Source organism: Pararge aegeria, chromosome 21 (genome assembly GCF_905163445.1).
Source record: "Pararge aegeria chromosome 21, ilParAegt1.1, whole genome shotgun sequence".
NCBI lineage: Eukaryota > Metazoa > Arthropoda > Insecta > Lepidoptera > Nymphalidae > Pararge > Pararge aegeria.
The window spans coordinates 14,374,534-14,395,632 of record NC_053200.1 but is presented as its reverse complement, the minus strand read 5'-3'; the positions used below and the strand labels follow the sequence as shown (position 1 = coordinate 14,395,632).

The 21,099-nt window shown below is 36.2% G+C and overlaps 1 protein-coding gene across 1 annotated transcript; it reads left to right on the top strand.

Annotated features, from left to right (window-relative positions):
• The first annotated feature begins 6,855 nt into the window (after positions 1-6,855).
• Positions 6,856-20,311, top strand: LOC120633385 (nuclear pore complex protein DDB_G0274915-like). Its single transcript, XM_039903588.1, has 3 exons — positions 6,856-6,894; positions 8,532-9,372; positions 15,073-20,311. The coding sequence occupies exons 1-3, from the start codon at positions 6,886-6,888 to the stop codon at positions 20,247-20,249; spliced, it is 6,027 nt and encodes a 2,008-aa protein (XP_039759522.1). The 5' UTR covers positions 6,856-6,885; the 3' UTR covers positions 20,250-20,311.
• The last annotated feature ends 788 nt before the right edge of the window (positions 20,312-21,099 follow it).

Genomic DNA, 21,099 nt, shown 5'->3' with positions numbered 1-21,099 from the left:
CGACCCTGCTTTCTAAGTCCAAGGCCGTGGGTTCGATTCCCACCACTGGAAAATGTTTGTGTGATGAACATGATTGTTTTTCAGTGTCTGGGTGTTTATCTGTATATTATAAGTATTTGTGTGTATTATATTTATAAAAATATTCAACAGCTATCTTAGTAACCATAACACAAGCTTCGCTTACTTTGGGGCTAGACGGCGATGTGTGTGTTGTCGTAGTATATTTATTTATTTAAATACGGATGCAATTGGTTCTTACTAATACTGTTAATAATCGGTTAAGCGTAATGCTTATACGATCGTTGATATTATATGAAAATACCTGATTATTATAATTAGGATAATCTGCTTAGCAATATAATGTATTGTAATGGACTGTTATTAAAACATTGTATTTCAAGATAATAAGGAAGCCACCAAACTTTGCTAATCAAATTATTTTTTATAATATTTAGCTTACAGGTTTTTTATGTTTTATTCCACTATAAGTTATTATTATTATTATTATCTGTGTACACTTTAGTGTCTTAGCTAACAGCTGGTATTTCAGGTGTGCACGGACCTAAGTCAAGTGCACACCCAGAGTCAAGTAGAAGGTTGTGGTTGGACATTATTGTGATTGTGTGTGGGTTCACCAGTTCGATGTGTAGGCTCTTCACTACCCTGTAAGAATTTACGGACTATCCTGCAAGTGTTCAGGATTACAGCTTTTTGGAGAGATATGTAGGCGAATTCCGGTTAATTGAGTAAGCTGAGTGACTGGTGAAGTTGTTTGGGAATGACACCTGTAGTGGATAATACTATGGGAACTATGCTAACTTCATTAAGCCGCCACATGCGTCTCATTATCTCGTCTTTAAGGTCTGTTTATTTAGAAAGTTTTTCGGATATTGTGTTTTGCAAATTATGTGTGTTGGGTATAGCTATGTCTATGATGATTGCAGTTCGGTTCTTTTTATCTTGAAGTGTAATGTCAGGTCTATTGTAATGGATTGTTCTATCTGTAAGAATTGCACGGTCGAAATACAGTCTGTATTCGTTTATTATCATTATTATTATTTTGGAAGTGTTTGTATTTCTCAGCTCTTGGCTGGTTTTAACTGCATTTACGGGCCTTAACCAAGTAAATGCAGCGTGTGGTGTGTTTTTATATTGTATTTTTATGTTAAACCTATGCTTTCGTCAACCTGCAAAAACTTTCTTACTATTCTACATGTATTTAAAATGGCAGCTTTTTGCAAACCGATGTAGAGAGATTCTTCCAGACCTATTATTTTTAAGCTATTTAGAAGATTATTGGGAATAACCCCTGTGGTAGAGATAACGATAGGAACCACATACACTTTGTCTTGTTTCCAGATTCTCCTATTATTATTATTAAATTCTTTATTGCACACACAAAAAAACAATACATAGAGAACATCAAACAAATAAAAAATAATAAAAAACTAGTTTACGTGTGCAAAGGCGGTCTTATCGCTGAAGCGATCTCTCCCAGACAACCTTTGGCGAAAGTAGTTTTTATAAAGAAAGGGTTGGTGCGGCAATCAAAAACTGATCGGTGCACTCTTTTAAACACAATGTAAAGGAGCATTATCTATCGTTGTCATAGTATATTTATCACTGTTTACTTATTATAGATATATATTTATATTTATATTATATAAATATTTATTATATTATTTTTATGTATTTTGTATGTATAGTATATTCGAATGTTATTGTATTAGTATGTAGAATTTTGTTATTATTTAGATATATTAAATATACTTAGTAGTTATGAAGTATATTGTACCTCTATTTGACCTATACCACAATTAAATCATCTTACTCACATCCTGGGGTAGCTGGAAGAGATCTCTTATAGAGATAAGCTTTCCTTTGTACACTTCATGTATCTTATGTTCACAATCACAATTTATGGTACATAAATAACAAATAAATAAATAAATAAACAAAATTTCTACCTGCATAAAAATATAGCAAACTGAACTACATGGTATAAATTTTAATCCTACACATAAAATTATAGGTTAGCCCTTGACTGCAATCTCAGCACGACTAGCATGGACAGGAGACAATTATATCCCCGGGGATGGGATATAAATTTATCTTCTCCCACAGCTTTAAAAACTTTCAGAACACTGGCGCACAAGTGCGAATAACATCCAAATAGTATATGTGTATTAATAAACGGGGGTAAACTTCTCCTATTCCATGTTCCAGTGATTAAGTAGATGGGCACGATAATTATATTCCTTGTCGGGGGATATGATCGGGGGATATAATTTTTATCCCCCACCCGTGCTAGCCCTGCAGCTTGGCAACTGATGATGCGATCTAAGATGGTAGCGGGCTTACCTTTTAGGGAGTATGGTAGTCATACCCCAAATCGGTTTCTACGCGGCATTGTACAAGAACGCAAAATCGCTTGGCGACACGTCTTTGACGATAGGATGGTAACAAGCCACGAGCGAAGCCTCCCAAAGCCAAATATGAAGCCTGAAACAAGAAGCCTGAAAATCATGAAGCTTGTAAACACATGAAGCCAGAAAAACATGAAGCTTGAAAACACATGAAGCCTGAAAAACATGAAGCTTGAAAACACATGAAGCCTGAAAAACATGAAGCTTGAAACACATGAAGCCTGAAAAACAATAGGCCTAAAAACATGATACCTTAGAAACAGGATACCTAAGCCGCAGCAGCTTTCTAGGTATCCAATTTGTTTTTATTTCATCGCTGCGTCATAGTTGAGAGCAACACTGTTGTATCCTACACTAGCCTTAAACGAGATATATATCGAACGCGATGGTTAATGTACGGACGGACTTATTATAACATAATCCTTACATATATGGCAACGTGTACGCAGACAGAAATACTTCTACTTCCATTGAAAGTTCAACATTTCAATAAGATTATGCACGAGGTCATTTATAACTCTACATTTCTCTCTATTCCTTTGGTGTCGAAATATTGTTTTGTTACGGTAAACTTTCTCTTAATAAACAACTATAGTCCATTTTTAAGGTTCCGGACTCATAGGGTGTTAGTAGGACCCTATTATATATTCCGATGTCCGTCCGTCCGTCTGTCCTTCTGTGTGTCTGGCTACATCTCATGCACTGGATTATATAGGTAAAGAACAAAATTTATTATAGATTAGATATGTATTTTTATTCCTGTTATATTATACCAGCTGTTGCCCGCGACTTCGTCTGCGTTTGATTTTGTTTTTTGATGTGGCATTAAGTTTAGTTGTGATCTAAAAAAAATAAAGTATTCAGTATCGCTAAGCTTTAAATGAGGGGTTTGCTGCTGTCCGCTGAAGAGTTCTGTCCTCTATCTCCAACCACAGTTTGGGCAAAATTAAACACATGTTATAACCTCTATAGTACACAAATAATTATTTAAGTCGGTTATAATTTGTCGGAGTTTTTGCGTGAAAGCGTAACAAACAAACTCACATTGACATTTATAATATTAGTAGGGAGGGATTTAAAACAACCGATCAAGAGCGAGTCGGACTTGTGAACCTAGTTATTTTGTCCAATGGTATTCTTAGTGCGCGTGTGTTAGACCATTTTTTTGTTACTTTTCTTAATTATGTAAAAAAATTATAGATTTTTTATTATTTACTACAAGTTAGCCCTTGACTGCAATCTCACCTGGTGGTAAGTGATGATGCAGTTTAAGATGGTAGCGGGCTAATCTAATCGAGCATGGTAGTCATACCCCTAATCGGTTTCTACGCGAAATCGCACCGGAACACTAAATCGCTTAGCGGCACGTCCTTTTCGGTAACAAGCCACGACCAAAGCCAGAGAAAATTCAGAAAATATCGATTCTCAAAATTGGCCCCAATGGGAATCGAACCCGTGGACTCCTACTTAAATTCACAGCGCTCACCGTTGCGCCAGGGAGATCGTCAAATATCTTCATTACTTTTAAGCGTTAGTTATAAAAACACACATATGTAATTAAAGTTGCTTATTTTTTAACACGCTCGTTTTTTTATTTCCATTACAAAAATCCTACTTTACATTAAAAAGTAATGAAAGGAGTCTTACATTATAAAAATGAGTCCTTGCAACATTGCCGTGTTTTCATAAGTAGACAAATTTGAGCAACATGCAGACCAATTAGATACTTTTAAATGTATCTACTATTAAAATGTTAAGAGTTCCGCTTTATACAAGTTTTAATGTAGCAAAATAAATTCTAGCCTATGGCTTTATCAAATTAGATATTGTAATTTTTTTTTCTAAAATTGTTTTGGATAATAGATCCAGAACAATTTTTACTATTGCAGTGCCACCCTTGCTAATATTTTAAGTGCCATTGTACCAAATAAAGATTTATTTATTTAGATGCAATCCCTATCCCTACTAATATTATAAATGTCAATGTAAGTTGGTTTGTTACGCTTTCACGCAAAATCTACTTATCCGATTCTCTTGAAACTTTGTACACATATTCTCGGAAGTGTTAGAAGTAATATAGGATACTTTTTATCCCGACATTAAGCTAGGTTCCTTTGGGAGAGGGGATGAAAGTGTTTGACGATTTTACACCATAACTCCGACAAAATATAACAGATTTACATAAATATTTATATTAGATACTGAATACTTGAATTTATTTTAAAACTACAACTAAATTTAATGCCACATCAAAAAACAAAATCAAACGCAGACGTAGTCGCGGGCAACAGCTAGTAATATATAAATCGCTTAGCGGCACATCTTTTCGGTTGAATGGAAACAAGCCACGGTCAAAGCCTCCTACCAGACCAGACCAGAGAAAATTCAGAAATTATTAATTCCCAAATTTGACGGCCGATTGGCGCAGTGGGCAGCGACCCTGCTTTCTGAGTCCAAGGCCGTGGGTTCGATTCCCACAACTGGAAGATGTTTGTGTGATGAACATGAATGTCTTTCAGTATCTGGGTGTTTATATGTATATTTTAAGTATTTATGTATCCTATTCATATAAATATTCATCAGCCATATTAGTACTCATAACACAAGCTACGCTTACTTTGGGGCTAGATGGCTATGTGTGTATTGTCGTAGTATATTTATTATTATTATTATAAAATTCCCCTTCCGGGAATCTAAACCGGGAACTCTGACTTAAATTCACAGCGCTCACCGTTACGCTAGATACGCCAGTACGGAGGTTCGAATCTATACAAGTCTGGAGGGCAGATTCTACGAAGACGCAGCCGGCAAGAAACTCAGCAGCTGCTATTTTCTAAGATCAACCTTTTATAGTTTTTATTCTGTCTTGCGTGAGACGAAAGTGGAGCGATGTGCTTCCAAGTAACCTTGTCATTAAGAAATTCATCAATTGTGTAGTACCTACTCATACCTTCATGTAATAAATGTGTTTTAACACATTTACGCGTTATACTTTAAAATATTATCAGCCGTCCGATATTTTTAGGCGACCGATGGCGCAACGATAAGCGCTGTGAATTTAAGTAGAAGGTTCCGGGTTCGATTTCCGGCAGGGGCAATTTGGGAATATTTAATTTCTGAATTTTCTCGGATCTGGTCTGGTGAGCTTTCGCCGTGGCTAGTTACCACCCTACCGAAAAGGCGTGCCGCTAAGCGATTTAGTGTTCCGGTGTGATGTCGCGTTGAAACTGATAAGGGGTATGACTACCATACTCCCTAACAGGTTAGCCCCGTACCATCTTAGACAGCATCATCAATTACAGGTGAGATTGCAGACAATGGCTAAGTTGTAGTGGAATAAAAAAAACACTCTAAGATTCAAAGTTTCCGCTTCTAGTGGTATTTTATTCTAAAACGCTTTTATGGCAAAAGCTCAAATTTCAGTCATAATGCGTGTAAATGTTGTTTTGGACAGTAAGTATAATTATTGGACAGTTCGTGGAGTTTTAAAGAAAAATCACTAGATTTTTTGACCCTGCACAAACAAAGCCCTCAAATGTGTCTATCCTGGCGCAGCTAGGAGTTAGTGTTCGACTTTCCTCTATATGTTACCAACGTTTGCTTTCTTATTTCGGGCAAATAATGCGGCAGGGGAATGATAGCCTGGAAAAAATTACAGTTACGGGCAACACCGAAGGCAAAAGTCCTAGAGGCCGGTCCCCAACAAGATGGGCAGACCAGTTGAAAAAATCAAATTCGGACCGCTTCTATCAAATCGCCAAAATGGCCTCCAACAGAAGCCGATGGAGACAGTTTACCAACGCGAAGTTGAGATCTCACCAAGACCACGATCTTCAGTGATGAAGGAACGACCAGAGAGAGATTTTATTGCAAAACCATTGAATCATTAAAATCCTAAATCAATTTCTTACCGAAGGATTAATTATGCACCGCTTCGGAAGGCAGAATTTACCGAGAAGATACGGCAAAAACTCAGCAGATGCTGTTTTCCAATATCAATAAACTAATTATTAAAACAAAGTGTACACAATAATTGCTCTTGCTAACTTAATCATTTTTGAAACAGCCACAATAATATATCACGATACCTCATCCCAGCTTCAATCGCGATCACGAATTATCGTCATTTAATACTAAAAAAATCGATATTGTATCAATTAAAAGTTGTTAATAAATCGATGTTTTGCGTCTACTTGATCTTGAAGTGGATGCGTTATTACAAACTTATTGATGCCATTCATTTTACAAAAAACTAAAAGTTTGCGCTCTTATTTATAGCTGCATAGAGACTGCTTTGCATGGTGATGGGTTTATTTAGTCGCAAAGTTATCGTGGTTTATGATCCTGGACACGTTTTTTTAAGATGAGTTTTGAGCCGGTATAAATAGCAAAATGGAGTCTCTATAGCATCAGTGCGTGGTATTCTCTCTTTGCAGAAACATCCTTCTGGAATTTAATTATGAATTTGGTAATGCCTTTGAAATAATACGTGATATTACAGAGAGCAAGTGCGATATATAATCTATGTGTGAAGTGAAATAAAAAATTAAAATTTATTTCGAGAATTTCCCAGTGATTAAGTTCAAACGTTTTCTTTTCAAAGAGTCTAAAAATTAAGTTATATTATCGCATGAATAATGCGTAGAATTTTAATTAACATAATCTTGGTGTAGGTAATGTTGTGCACAAATCCGAAACGAAACTTCCTGTGGGAGGCTTCGGCCGTGGCAAGCGATTTTGCGTTTAGAAACCGATTAGGGTTTAATATAAGCACACAATTATCTCAGTCTGTAACCAGCCGTGCTGGTGGTACAGCACGTATAGCATGGGCAGGAGACAATTATCTCCCCGGGGAAAGGATAAGAATTTATCTTCTCCCACAGCTTTATCAACTTTATACTTTTTATTAGAGCAGAAGTGGAAATAATATCCATATAATATATGTGTAATAATAAATGGGGGTGAGCTTTTCCTATACCATTATATACCTTGTCAGGGGATTTGACGGCCGATTGGCGCAGTGGGCAGCGACCCTGCTTTCTGAGCGAAGGCCGTGGGTTCGATTCCCACAACTGGACAATGTTTGTGTGATGAACATGAATGTTTTTCAGTGTCTGGGTGTTTATCTATATATTATAAGTATTTATGTATATTATTCATATAATTATTCAACAGTCATCTTAGTACCCATAACACGAGCTATACTTACACGGGCTAGATGGCGAAGTGTGTATTGTCGTGGTATATTTATTTATTTATTTATTTATATAATCGGGAGATATCTCTTTTGTCTCCCGCCTGTGCTAGCCCTGCAGATGAGATCTGTCAAGGGCTAACGTATATCGGAATAAAAAAATATTGTCTTTGTCTTATTAGTAGTAAGTAGAGCTTTTCAAAATTCAAAATGCATTTATTTCAAGTAGGCGCTATAAGCACTTTTGAAACGTCAAGTCTGTCTGTGTGTAGTGACTCTACCACCGGTTCGGAAGGCAGATTCTACGGAGAAGAAGCCCGCAAGAAGCTTTTCAAATATCAACATTTTACATTTTAAAATTTTTCTATTTTGTGAGAGATGAAAGCGGAGCCGGATGCTTCCAAGCAACCTTGTCATTAAGAAATTAATCAATTGTATGGTAACCTCCAACCTAGTGTAGAATTTGTATTATTATTACATCATTAGGCTAATCAATGGCTACTGGGTTAATTACTAGATCCAGTTTTAGTTTTCTTAATTTCACCACAAGTTAGCCCTTGACTGCAATCTCACCTGCCGGTAAGTGATGATGCAGTCTTAGATGTCAGCGGGAGACCGGAAGACTAAATCGCGTAGCGGCACGTCCTTTTCGGTAGTACCTAACCACTAGACCAGATCAGATAACTTTCAGACATTATAAAATTCCAAATTGTCTTTGCCGGGATCCGAACCCGCGACTTCCTATTCAAATTCAGAGCGCTCACCGCAGCACCAGTGAGGTCATCAAAAAATATTTTTTTTAGGAATTATTACTCTTTTAGAAAGAGATAGAGGAAATTAGACCTCAGACACTGCTGAAATCGATAAAAAATTAACGCCTATTTTTCTAACATTATACACAATTTTTTTAGGTATTCATCGCCGCTTTGTTAGCGGCGTGCAGTGCCGGGAAACTCGACCGAACATACTTACCCCCTGCATCATCACTATCCGCTGGTGGCACTCCTGGGATATTCAACACATTTAACTCCGAAGGCGTAAATACCCTGATACCAGGGTTACAAGCACCGTTTCAAAGGACCAATGACAAAAACCCTCGGGGAAACCAAGTTCCATCAGGAAGTTACGAGAATGAGCACGATGGTGTAGTCGTTGACGCAGCAGCACCTGGAACCAGAGCATCTAACCAACCTTCAGGACTTGGAGGGCCTAGAGTTAACTATGGATCAACGGATTCCAAGGTTGGGGCAGCTGCATTCAGAGGTACTAAGAATCAAGCTGCTTACGCCACAAACGAAAGTGGAAAACTAAATGCTTTCCAAAGCCAAGCGCAATTTGGGAACCAACCCCAAGGGCAAAATGTTGAACCAGATTTATCCGCTTTCTACCAACCTACAGGTCAAAAACCCACAAGTTCTTCCAACCCAGGGATCCAAATATTCAAAGACCCAGGATCGTCCACATTACAGTATTATAACAATATTGGGTTGAACAGGTTTGATTATGGTTACGAAACTGAAAATGGTATTAAATCTGCGGAAAGAGGTGTTTCTATCAATGGGGTTATGACCCAAGGCAGTTATTCGTATATGGGTGATGATGGGAAGGTGTACAGCATAGTTTACACCGCAGATAAAGATGGATTTCGACCTACCGGTTCCCATCTTCCTACCCCACCGCCTATTCCAGCTGAAATAATGGAGTCCTTACAGCAAAATGCAAAGGATGAAGCAAACGGAATATATGACGATGGTGAGTTACTTACTGTTTTTATTACATCATAATAATATATTGACAGTCGGAATAATACATTAAATTAATTTAAAGGTTAATGTTAAAAAACAAAAGGTTTTGTTAAAAAATGCCGAAAAATATCCTGATTTGTTTTGCCAGGCAAGAATTTAGTAAACAATCGGTTTGTAACATTTCAATTTATCGCCTACTAGCTGTGGGCCGCATTTTTTATCCGCGTTAATTACGTGGGAAAATTTTTACAAATCCCTTGGGAAATGTTGTTTTCCTGAAAGTAGCCTATGTCCGTCAAAATTCAAAATTCAAAAATCATTTGTTTTAAGTAGGCCTAATATAAACACTTTTGAAAAGTCAAGTCTGTCTGTATGTGATTCTACTACCGGTTTGGAAGACAGATTCTACCCCGAAGAAGCCGGCAAGTAACTCAGCAGTTGCTCTTTTCCATCATCTACTATTTATCATTTTTATATCGTGTGAGAGATGAAAGCTGTGCGGGTGCTTTCAAGAAATCTTGTGATTCGTCCTTTCAACTGTTAGTTAGGGCGTAAAGGATGGACATACAAACAACGACACTTTTAACATTAATAATATTCGTAAGGATTATTTATTGAAAAGTCATCATAAATATTAATAAACAACATAAACCTTTCTATGAACGATATCTTTAGAAAAATACTCATTTATTTATTTATTTAATAGGAAGCCAACGTTATAAATATATTATAAACATAATGATAATATTATATATTATACATTACTTACTTAAAGGCTAACTCTGCATGCATTATGAAATTAACAATATAAAGAAAATAACACTTAAGGAATAAATTTAAAAAATATCCACAGATTATAAAAACTAATCACAAGTTTTTTTTTTTTTTATTTAGCGCTTCAAACTCAGAGCGGAACTATGAAAAATATCTAAATCCGCTTTTTTAAATGCACAATTGCAGGCTGAGACAACTCTATTTATACTCCTCTCCAAGTTAGATAATGAAGTTTTTTTTTTGTGTTTTCACAAAGACTGTAGATGTTTATCTGCAGTGCTAATCAGTTACATCGGCTGACCCTATGGTGACCCGCTTGCTTTTTTGCACGTTATTTTTAAATCGACAAAAAACCCGTCGATTGCGTGTCGGCCACGCGAAGTGTGGGGTTCCGTAGTTGGCTTTATTTATAAGTTATCTATGACCCATAACTACGCACTACACTATAACATAAATAGAATAATTAAAAACTAAACTAAATCAAAAAAAAACTTACATTAAATATTAATATGCAATATAAAAAAAAGTTACAAATTAAAATTTCTGCGTCTACGTGGAGTTTAATATACAACTTGTAAATTGGAGAGTCGTATCGGTTTATTAGTGCTTTCAGAATTTACTGCTTACCCACGTTCTTTTCATCAAGGATGCTATTCGTTTTCAAAAAAGTCATCAGTATGAGCCATCGCGAACATTTCTGATGCACTACAATAACGGGGTAAGCCCAACAGCATTCTGAAACCATCATTATTCTGAACTCTTAGGGCGTTTAGCGATGCCTGTGAGCTGTTGGTCCACAGGGATCCCGTGTAAAAGGTTTGACAAAAGGCTATGAACAAATTTGCTTTATTAATATGCGTGTACTAAGTAAGCATAGGGTCGAAGTAGAGCAATTTGAGTCAGAGCTCAAGCAGGGAAATATTACCGCGATGCTTGTTTCTGCTGCCAAAAAGCATTGTTGTTGACAAGCAGTCTGTCAATTACTTTTTAGTGAAATGGTCGTTTTAAAAATAATAAAAGCATACATTAATAAAGAACTTCTCTTTTTATTTTATTTATTTTAATTAAATTTGTTTTTCGTATTCTTTTAAAACATAATTAACACTAAAAAGTAATGAAAAGTTTACATATCTTGTTTACATAACAAGACAAGTTAAAAAAAATGGTTAACAATGTGAAATTTTGGACCACAGTATTGCGAACGTTAGCTCTATGTATGATAAGTCTGGACCTATAGCTTAGGTACCAGTCAATTTACGCTCTAGGAACGATAAGAAACGAAAAGAACGGTACACCTTAAAACTTAAAAAAAAATTACAACAAAAAAAATATGATTCGCGAGCACAAAAGCTGAACCTACGCATATTAATTCAAATAAGCTGTATCAATTTGTTCAAATAATAATTTAAAAACTCGATAAAATGTAGGGTTGTCAGAATACTAAAAACCTCAAACAGTTCGTGAAGCGCATCGAAAACCATGATTCAATTTGCCTCGAGGCCTACATTGATTATTTTTTCGTTACGTCATTTGATACAGGTAAGGGGGTATCTAAAACATAAAGCAATAAATGAATATTAACAAGTAATGGATGAAATCATTTTAAAAACTAGAAATAAAAGAAAATTAAATGTCTCACTTAAAGGGTGAGTATTACTTATGATCAACAATACTAGAACTCAGAGCCGGAAAGTCAATTATAACTTTAAATTGTATGTAAAAGTGCATACAATTGAGTTTAAGTCCGCCTACACATCACCTAAAGTACGTCTTTCAGAGCATGAGATGAGAAAAGGAATATTATAACCATATACGCAGTGAATGACTTGTAATATGTAGTGTAAAGTAATTTAACATTATTTACGTACCTGAATTCTAGTTAAAATTGAAATACTATAATTCTAAGTAACTATATTTTTAGTTAGTATTTTTAGGTAGGGTACAGTTAGTTTCTTATACTTTCAAAGGCAAACAGGTTATCAGGCATTCAATTCAAAATTCATTTATTTCAAGTACTCTTGAAACGTCAAGTCTGTCTGTGTATAGTGACTCTACCACCGGTTCGGAAGGCAGATTCTACCAAGAAGCCGACAAGAAACTCAGCAGTTGCTCTTTTTCAATATCAACAATTTACATTTTACATTTTAGACATATTTCGCACACCCCTATTAAGATAAATAACTAACTATGAATATTAACTGATACGATCTGTTAATAAAGTGATAAATTCCTTTCATTCGAAACTTAACGATGTATTTAACTCGCTTCAGGTCGTTGACCTTTTGGACAATAGGTGGCTAGTGAACTTTATTATTTAATAATCTTTTTGTTTAACCATTGCGAAGTGAGTTTGTTTTGTAATTTTTATAGTGCGGATTAATATTCGTGCAAATAGTCTTGATGTGTGTTGACTTACACTTCTTTATATCAAAGTTAAATCTGATTTAATTGCTAAGGCTCAAAAATATAATAATAGAAAGTAAATTTGATTTGTTGGTTGCAACCCGGGGACTTACATAAAAAGCATTTTAACCCAGGAAAATATCTAAATGATTCTTGCGGGATATTTTTACCGAGACCGATATGCGAGCAAATTCACAGGCAACAGTTTGCTTATTACTAGTTTCGTCTGTCTTTGGTTTCGGCTAATTACCACTGGATCGAGAAAGACTAGCCGCCAAGCGATTTAGAATTAGAACCCCGACACGCACCTGTAACTTTTCGAAGTAATGTGCGTTTTTTAATTTAAGAAATTTAAAATAACACTTTAACGGTGAAGGAAAACATCATTAGGAAACGCATTAGAGTACTCCATAATGTTCTCAACAGTGCGTGAAGTCTACCAATCCGCACTAGGCTAGCTTAGTGGACTATAGTCCTCTTCATTCTTAGAGGAGACCCTCACCCTGTAGTGAGGGTCCCTGAACCCTGAATGGGTTGATCATGATGATGATATTAAAGCAAGCCAGAAGATAATGAACTAATGTGTCGTTTATACATATACACATACACACACGCACGCACACATCATGTTTACTTTTTTAAGTACAATTAATAAAATATAATATTTAAAAAAAAAAACATCTTATGGATGTATTTATGTAAGATTAGAGTTTATCAATGCTTTCAATTGAATTTAATTCAAAAGGGTTTTTAGGTTTCTATTTTTATTCATCTCACTAGATTTAATTTAAGTGTATGGTTCTCGCTCCAGAGATGGGCGATAATAAATGCGACTCAGTCTTGCACTATAGCAGTATTATCGAATTTGGGTTTCATGATACACATTACCATATTTTGTACTATTTTTAATTTACTGTGTAACTGTTAATTGCAATAAACTTATTATTTATTATACGCAAGCGCGGAATATCTGAGTGATTCGTCATACACCTTCTAGTTCTATTGCCTTAAGAACTGGTGCCAAAAACCGGAAAATAAACGTGGTACTTCAGTGTCAACACGCCAATAACAAATAAGTTCTTGATCTTTACTTTGAGTACCTCAATATGTGAAGTAAACACAAATTTAATTGAAAGTAGCTGCCTCAGGTTAACCTTGTCGACGCGACTTATGATCTTTCACTTATAGTAATACTGGTGTTTTTAAAGATCACAAACGGACAAAAAGCTCGTAACTTAATACGATTATATTATTGCACAAATTGAGGTTTGCAGCGGCTTCATATGTCTAGTATTTTATTTACTTGGTATTTTTGAAACGGAGAAAAAATCATACTATGATCCCTTTGATTTAATTTGATTTGATTTTTTTTAAGTAGTAGTAGAACTTTTTGTGACAGAGCTCGTCCGGAGTAGTATTACCGCCATGCTTTTTCTGCCGCAAAGCATCGCTGTGTTCCGGTCAGAAGGTCTTGGTTGCTGGTGTAATTACAGGCATGTAATTAAAAATTAATAAAAAATAAGGCACTACTATTAAAAATTCAAATTTACAGGCTTACTTAGTTCCTATCGTTCTACAATGTAGCAGTATGTTTTTCCCACAGCTGGTTTTATTCTTGTAATTAACACCTAGTTCGTTGCAGATAGGCATCGAGGGCAAACCTCTGCGGTTTTTTCGGTGCTGTTATACTAACCATTTTAATGTAATTGTTTTATTTGATAAATAAATAAAAAAAAAAAATGTGAGACCAAGATTAATTGCATGCCCTGTAAAGCGAAGGCTTTCCACTTAGCATCAAATGGGCCATCTTCTTGGTCCATCAGTTATTATTATAAAACAAACCTCTAATCGACAAATTGAAATCATTGCCAACCAACAATTTTAAGTTATTGTTTTTATTCCGTTTAAGTACCCTATAAACTAACATATGCGTTTCATAAAAATTCATGATATTTTGACAGACAAACAGACACACACAAGTTATTTATTTGTTTGATCATCATCATATCCAACCCATTATCAGCCTATTACAAGGCACGGGTCTCCTCTTAGAATGATAAGGGATTAGGGTAGCCCACCACGCTGGCCAAGTGTGGATTGGTGGGTTTCACACACCGTTAAGAACATTATGGGGAACTCTCAGGCATGCAGGTTCCTTCACGATGTTTTACTTCACCATTTAAAGACAGTGATATTTAAATAGCTTTCATTAAAACACACATAACTTCGAAATGTCAGTGATGCGTGCCGTGGCTCGAACTCGGTCTCCACAAAAGGAAAGCCGAAGCCATACCCACTAGGCTATCACCGCTTCATAACTAGAAGATAGATACCTAAAAATCGCTACACTAACACAATGTATTACATTTTATCTAATACATTTGAAAGCATTCCATTTATACAGAATTCTAGTTAAAGATAAAATTTAAAAAGCCCATTGTGTAGGTTGATGAATGTGTTCGAATGATAAAATATAGTTCACACAGAGGCGTTTGACAAATGACCTACAACTTTCATTTTTTACTTACAGGCTCTTACGACGCTCAGAAATACAATGCAGGAGACGATTACGCTCAAAGTGACGCTAATGACAATTATAACGATAGACAATCGAATAAATTTGGAGGACGACCTGGATACGGCGACGTTGGAAACACATTCATTAATCAAGCCCAACAAGGCTTCGTGAGGCCAAACGTTCAAGGACACGTTAGTTCATACGACTATTCAAATTCTAAAGGTTTATCAATCCAACCCGATAACTCCTTCGGAGCTGGTGCTAGTGGATTTGATAATACAAAACAAATGAATAAATTTTTTAACCAACCTGGATTTTTCGCTGGAGCTAGCTCATTCAATAACCAGCAATCAGGCTCTGTGAGCCCAAACGCTCAAGGACAATTCAGTACTAACGACTTTTCAAATAATGATCATTCATCAACGCAACATGATACCTTTAAATTTGGAACAGGTGTAAGTGGATTTGATAACACAAAACCATCAAATACATTGCTGAATCAACCTGGATTTAATTCTGGAGCTAAAACATTCAATAACCAAGGTCAGCAAGAATTTGTAAGGCCAAACGTTCAAGGACACGTTAGTTCATACGACTATTCGAATTCTAAAGGTTTATCAATGCAATCCGATACCACCTTCGGAACAGGTGGTAGTGGATTTGATAATATAAAACAAACGAATAAATTTCTTAACCAACCTGAATTTTTTTCCGGAGCTAGCTCATTCAATAATCAGCAATCAGGCTCTGTGAAGCCAATTGTTCAAGGACAATTCAGTACTAACGACTTTTCGAATTCTGATCATTCATCAACGCAACATGATACCTCTAAATATGGAACAGGTGTAACTGGATTTGATAACTCAAAACAATCTAATACATTTGGGGAACTACCTAACTCCAACAAAGGTGCAGGCACATTATTTAATCAAGGTCAACAAGGATTTGCTAGGCCTAGCGCCCAAGAGCAATTCAGTTTGTCTACCAGGAATTTGTCGTTGGAGAAACCCGATTCCCCCAAATTAGGAACCGGTGATAGTGGATATGAAATAACAAAACCACCGATTAAATTTGGAGAACGCCCCGGTTCCGAAACCAGTGTTAGCAGTGACATATTCATGAATCAGGACAAGCAAGGCATTGCGCAGCCAAACAGTCAAGGCCAATTTATTTCATATGATTTTTCTAAAGACTCTTTATCAACGCAGCCTGACACCACCAAATATTCAACAAGTGAAAATTCAATTGACAAAACATCAAACCAAGCTGACCGGTTGAATCAAAATGGACAGAACACTGAAGTTAATAATAGATTTGGATCGCAGTTTCAATATTTACCTCCAGTTGGAAATAGTCAGGATTCAAAACCTTTTCAAGTGACAGAGCCATTTAAAAGTACTGACGATAAAAACTTTAACAGACTTCTTTCAGATCAAAAATTACAAAATCAAGAATTTTTAGGAAATCCTTCAACTACCCAGATAAAGCCAAGCCATTCTTTTGAGCCATTTATCTCAAATCAAGGATCTTTAAATAACCCACTGGTTCCATCCAGCTCTGATTTAAATAATTTTAGTACAAATAATGGTGCAAAAAATGATGCATTATCACTTTCAACCCCAGAACATAGCATTGGGGTTGCACCTACTCAAGAAATTGTAAATAATAGTCCTCAAAATCAAGGGCTATCTTTCTCAACTGACTTAGAGAGTTCTGGTGATATTAGAGATCAAAACACAAACCCAAATTTAAGTAATACATTCAGTTCTAGTGTTTTGCCACACACTTTACCTACAAAACAACCTGAATTTACGCTTACCACTCCTTTAGAAAACCAAGAACGACAAACTAACAGTGCTACCTCGGAACTAGGTCTTAATAACGTTGGTAACGTGCAATCTTTCTTAACGAATAATCAGAAACCGAATGATAGTCAATTTGATAATACATTTCTTCAACAATCTCAAGTATCTGATGAATCTTACATTTACAACAAACCATCAAATCCCTTCATTATGCCATCTGTTCAGCCAGATTTAAACAAAAGTACCGGTATAATATCAAGTCAATTTAATAGTGTAACGCAACCATTTCAAGTATCGATATTTTCTACTCAAAACCAAGATCTAAGTGAATCTACCAAATATCCGCAACCACCTACTTTGGCCCCAATTACTCCAACCGTAGCGACATCGAAAGACGGTGAAATTGGGAAAAGTACTTATCAAATAAATGGCGTTACTCAAGCTACAATATCTTCTTTCCCATTCATTACCCCAACATCTTCATCTCAAATGCACTCTGGAGAAGTTTATGAATACACAAAACCAGATCAGGGGTTGCAGAAAGAAAATACTCGAGAGTCTAATTCGGAGGTGGTTAAACAGAGTTCTTTGCAATCGCCACAAGAAGAAGATCCCATAAAACCACAAATAAACGAGAATACACAATTTGGTCAAGAATATCCAACTCCAAGTACCTCATCATTTGGTCAACCAACAACTCCATTCATCTTCAGTCCTCAAACTGGCTCGACATTCGCAAAACAACCAATCTCTCAGCCACAATTAGGTTCTCAGTCAAGCTTTTTATTTGGGCAGCCAACTACTCTGTCTCGCTTCGATGCGCTCACAAGTACGTCACTAAACCAGCAAACAACACCAACGCGTTTTGGTGATCTAACTAGCTCATCCTTTGGCCAGAAACAAACTCTTCCATCTTACGAGTCACAAACAAGTACATCCTTTTACAAAGAAACAAAATCTCCACAATTCAGTGATCAAACAAGTTCACCATTTGGTCAGCAATCAAAACGACCACAAACCAGCTATTCACTGAATCAAAACACATCACCAATTCAAACCAGTTCATCTTATGGTCAAAAACCTACGCAAGGAAAAATAATGGAGCAGACAAGCTTTTCATTTGGATCACAAACAACGCCATCGAGATTTGGTGCAATAACAAGCACTTCATTTAATCAACAAACTACACCATCACCTTTCAGGGTTCAAACAAGCTCAACATTTGGACAAAAAACTACTCAATCACAATTAGCAGATACCAGCTTTTCATTAGGATCACAAACAACATCATCTCGCTTTGGTGATCTAACAAACCCATCATTTGGTCAAAAATCAAGTGGACAAACTAACCTTTCATTTGGATCGCAAACAACGCCATCGAGATTTGGTGCAGTAATAAGTACATCACTTAATCAACAAACAACACCATCATCTTTAAGTATTCCATCAAGTTTTCAAACAAGCTCTACATTCGAGCAAACCACCATTCAATCACAAGCAGGTGGTCAGAGAAGCGTTTCATTTGGATCACAAACAATACCATCTCATTCTGCAGTGCCGATAAGTACATCATTTGGACAAAGGACTACACCATCTAGATTGGGTACACAATCAAGCTTATCAACTGCACAAGAAATAATTCCATCTCCTTTTCCATCACATTTCGGGGTTCCAGCAAGCTCAACATTTGAGCCAAAACCAACACAATCACAATTAGATGGACAAACAGGTGTTTCATTTGGATTGCAAACAACACTTTCTCGATTTGGTGCGCCTGTAACTACATCATTTGGACAACAAACTACACCATCTAGATCCGGTGTACAATCAAGTTTATCAACTGCACAACAAACAACACCATCAACACTAAGTCCTACAGGTGCATTATTTAGACAAAAAATAACACCATCGCTATTAAACATACCAACAGGTTCAGTATCTGGACAACAGACAACACCATCTAAGACCGGTGCACAATCAAGCTCATTTACTAGTCAACAGTTAACAACGTCACCTTTCAGTGAACAGACGAGCTCTGCATTTGGGCAAAAAATAATACCATCACGGTTTTATAACTCAACGTCTGAGCAACAATCAATAACACAAATTGGAGACGGACAGCGAAAAAATGAAAACTCAGTGGGGACTCAACTCCAAGAATCGAATAAGCAATCTGAAACTCAATCCGATTTCAAGCCTTTACCATCACTCGCAATCACATCTAATTCAGAAGAATCTTCAGATGAAATCTACCAATACAATAAACCAACTACAAGTTTTCCGTCTAATGATGGAAATAATACACAGTTAAATTTTGGTTTACAACCATCTCAAGCCATAAACCAATTAGGTCAACAAAGTAATGGTCTAATTGAAACAAACGGTATCACACTTGTATTCGATGATAAACAATCACAACTATTGGGTATAAAACCGAATAACCAATTTGGTTTAAAAGCTGAACAACCGAACAATCAACAATTACAAGGTACTCATTTGGACCAACAGTCTGTTTTGCAGTCTGAAGAAGAAAGTTTCTCAGCCTTGACAAAAACTGAAGAGGCTAGTCAACAGAACCAGCACTATCAAGAAAAGACACCTCCACGTTTTTCGCAACAGCAAAAAGTAACCAATTTACCATTTGCAAGTCAAACCACTCCCCCATCTATTACACCAACAAGCTCGTCTGAACAAAGCTTTGACAGTAAGGAAACAACTACTTTCCAGTTTTCTTCGACCAGTCCAGATAATACCCAGACGATTTCACAAAAAAAAGATCAGTCTCAAAATTCTCAATCAGGTGAAGTCTATCATTATGAAAAACCTTCTCAAACATTCCCCGAAACTTTCTTAATAGTTAATAATCGATTAGGGCAAAAACAAGAATCTGCTGAAGAACCTGCTCAAAATAAAATAGACCTGACAAAACCAATTACTTCACATTTATCACCGAGTTATGAAAATCTCAACAATGTTAAATTGCCAACGCAAGATCCTGATGTATCACTATCTCAAACTGATAACAAACTACAGTCAGGCTCTATACAAGATACGTTACCAAGTTCGAAGCCTTTTAATTCACGTCCGCAATTTATATATAGCGCTTGTTGTCAAGGACTTAAGACGCAAAATAGTGAAGGATTACAATCATTTTCGAGTAAAGCTCCTTCTGACACTCGATTGAACGCCAACTTTGGATTCAACAAAAATGATAATCACGTTTCAAATACAAATGGTGTAGAAGATAATAAGTTCAGCAACATAGGATCAGGCATTCAGGATTCTGGGGCTCAAAAAGAAACCACTAGTTTTATCGGTAAGGGAGAAGAGTTTGGTGGGCCTCCAAACCCACCAAAGTTTGACGAAACGGGCTATCATTATTAAAGGATAACGATAACAATTGACTTTATGTGAATATAGCTCAAATACTAGCTATGAGTGAACTGTGAGAAAAGTGTTTTACGAGTTTCGGTAAAACACTTGAAGGTGTTGACTTTTAAAATATAATGTTATAGTTAAGTGTGTAAATAAATCAGGGACTCTACATTTGTCATTTGATACGATGAAAATAAAAAGTTGAAATTGTGATTTGGTTTTTTTAATTCTTTTAAACCGTTTAGGAGCTATTTGTGTTTCTTGCATTTACTTTAAAATTCTCAAAGGCATAAACATAACTGTAGATCTTAAATGATAAAATATGAAATCCTTACAATCTTCCTGGCGCAGTGGTGAGATCTGCTAACTAGGAGGTTTTGGGTTCAATCTTTGGCATTGACAGTTAGGGAATTTTCAGCCAATCGAGAAAGACGTGCTGTCAAGCGATTATTTTTAAATGTTTAGAATAGCGAGTGAATGCACCTGATGTTAAGTGATGGCGTGGCTCAAGACGGAGTTCGCTTGCCTAGTTGTAGGTAACCTATATTTTATGTATCAGGAATAATGGAAGCCGGAAGGGCATTCCAGATTCCAGAATTGGAAACGAGGTACCAAAGCGCTTTGTACGAGTCCATGGTGTATCAAATACGTAAGGTTGCAAATCATTACGATGCCTCGCATTTTCATGGTGGAAAGGTGAAGATGAAACCAAATTGAATAGCTCCTGATTTTGTGTTGTTGAAACAAATTATGGGCTTTATATATTACTGGCATAATTAGAACAGGTTAGCCCGCAATTTTTCACTTACAACCAGGTGCAACGGCAGTCTTGGGCTGCAATAAAATCAAACATAAAACC

Bases quoted from the DNA above. Each gene is read 5' to 3' on its own strand.
- LOC120633385 (XM_039903588.1), top strand. The intron at 9,373-15,072 runs GTGAGTTACTTA...TTTTACTTACAG, and splicing joins AAACGGAATATATGACGATG to GCTCTTACGACGCTCAGAAA.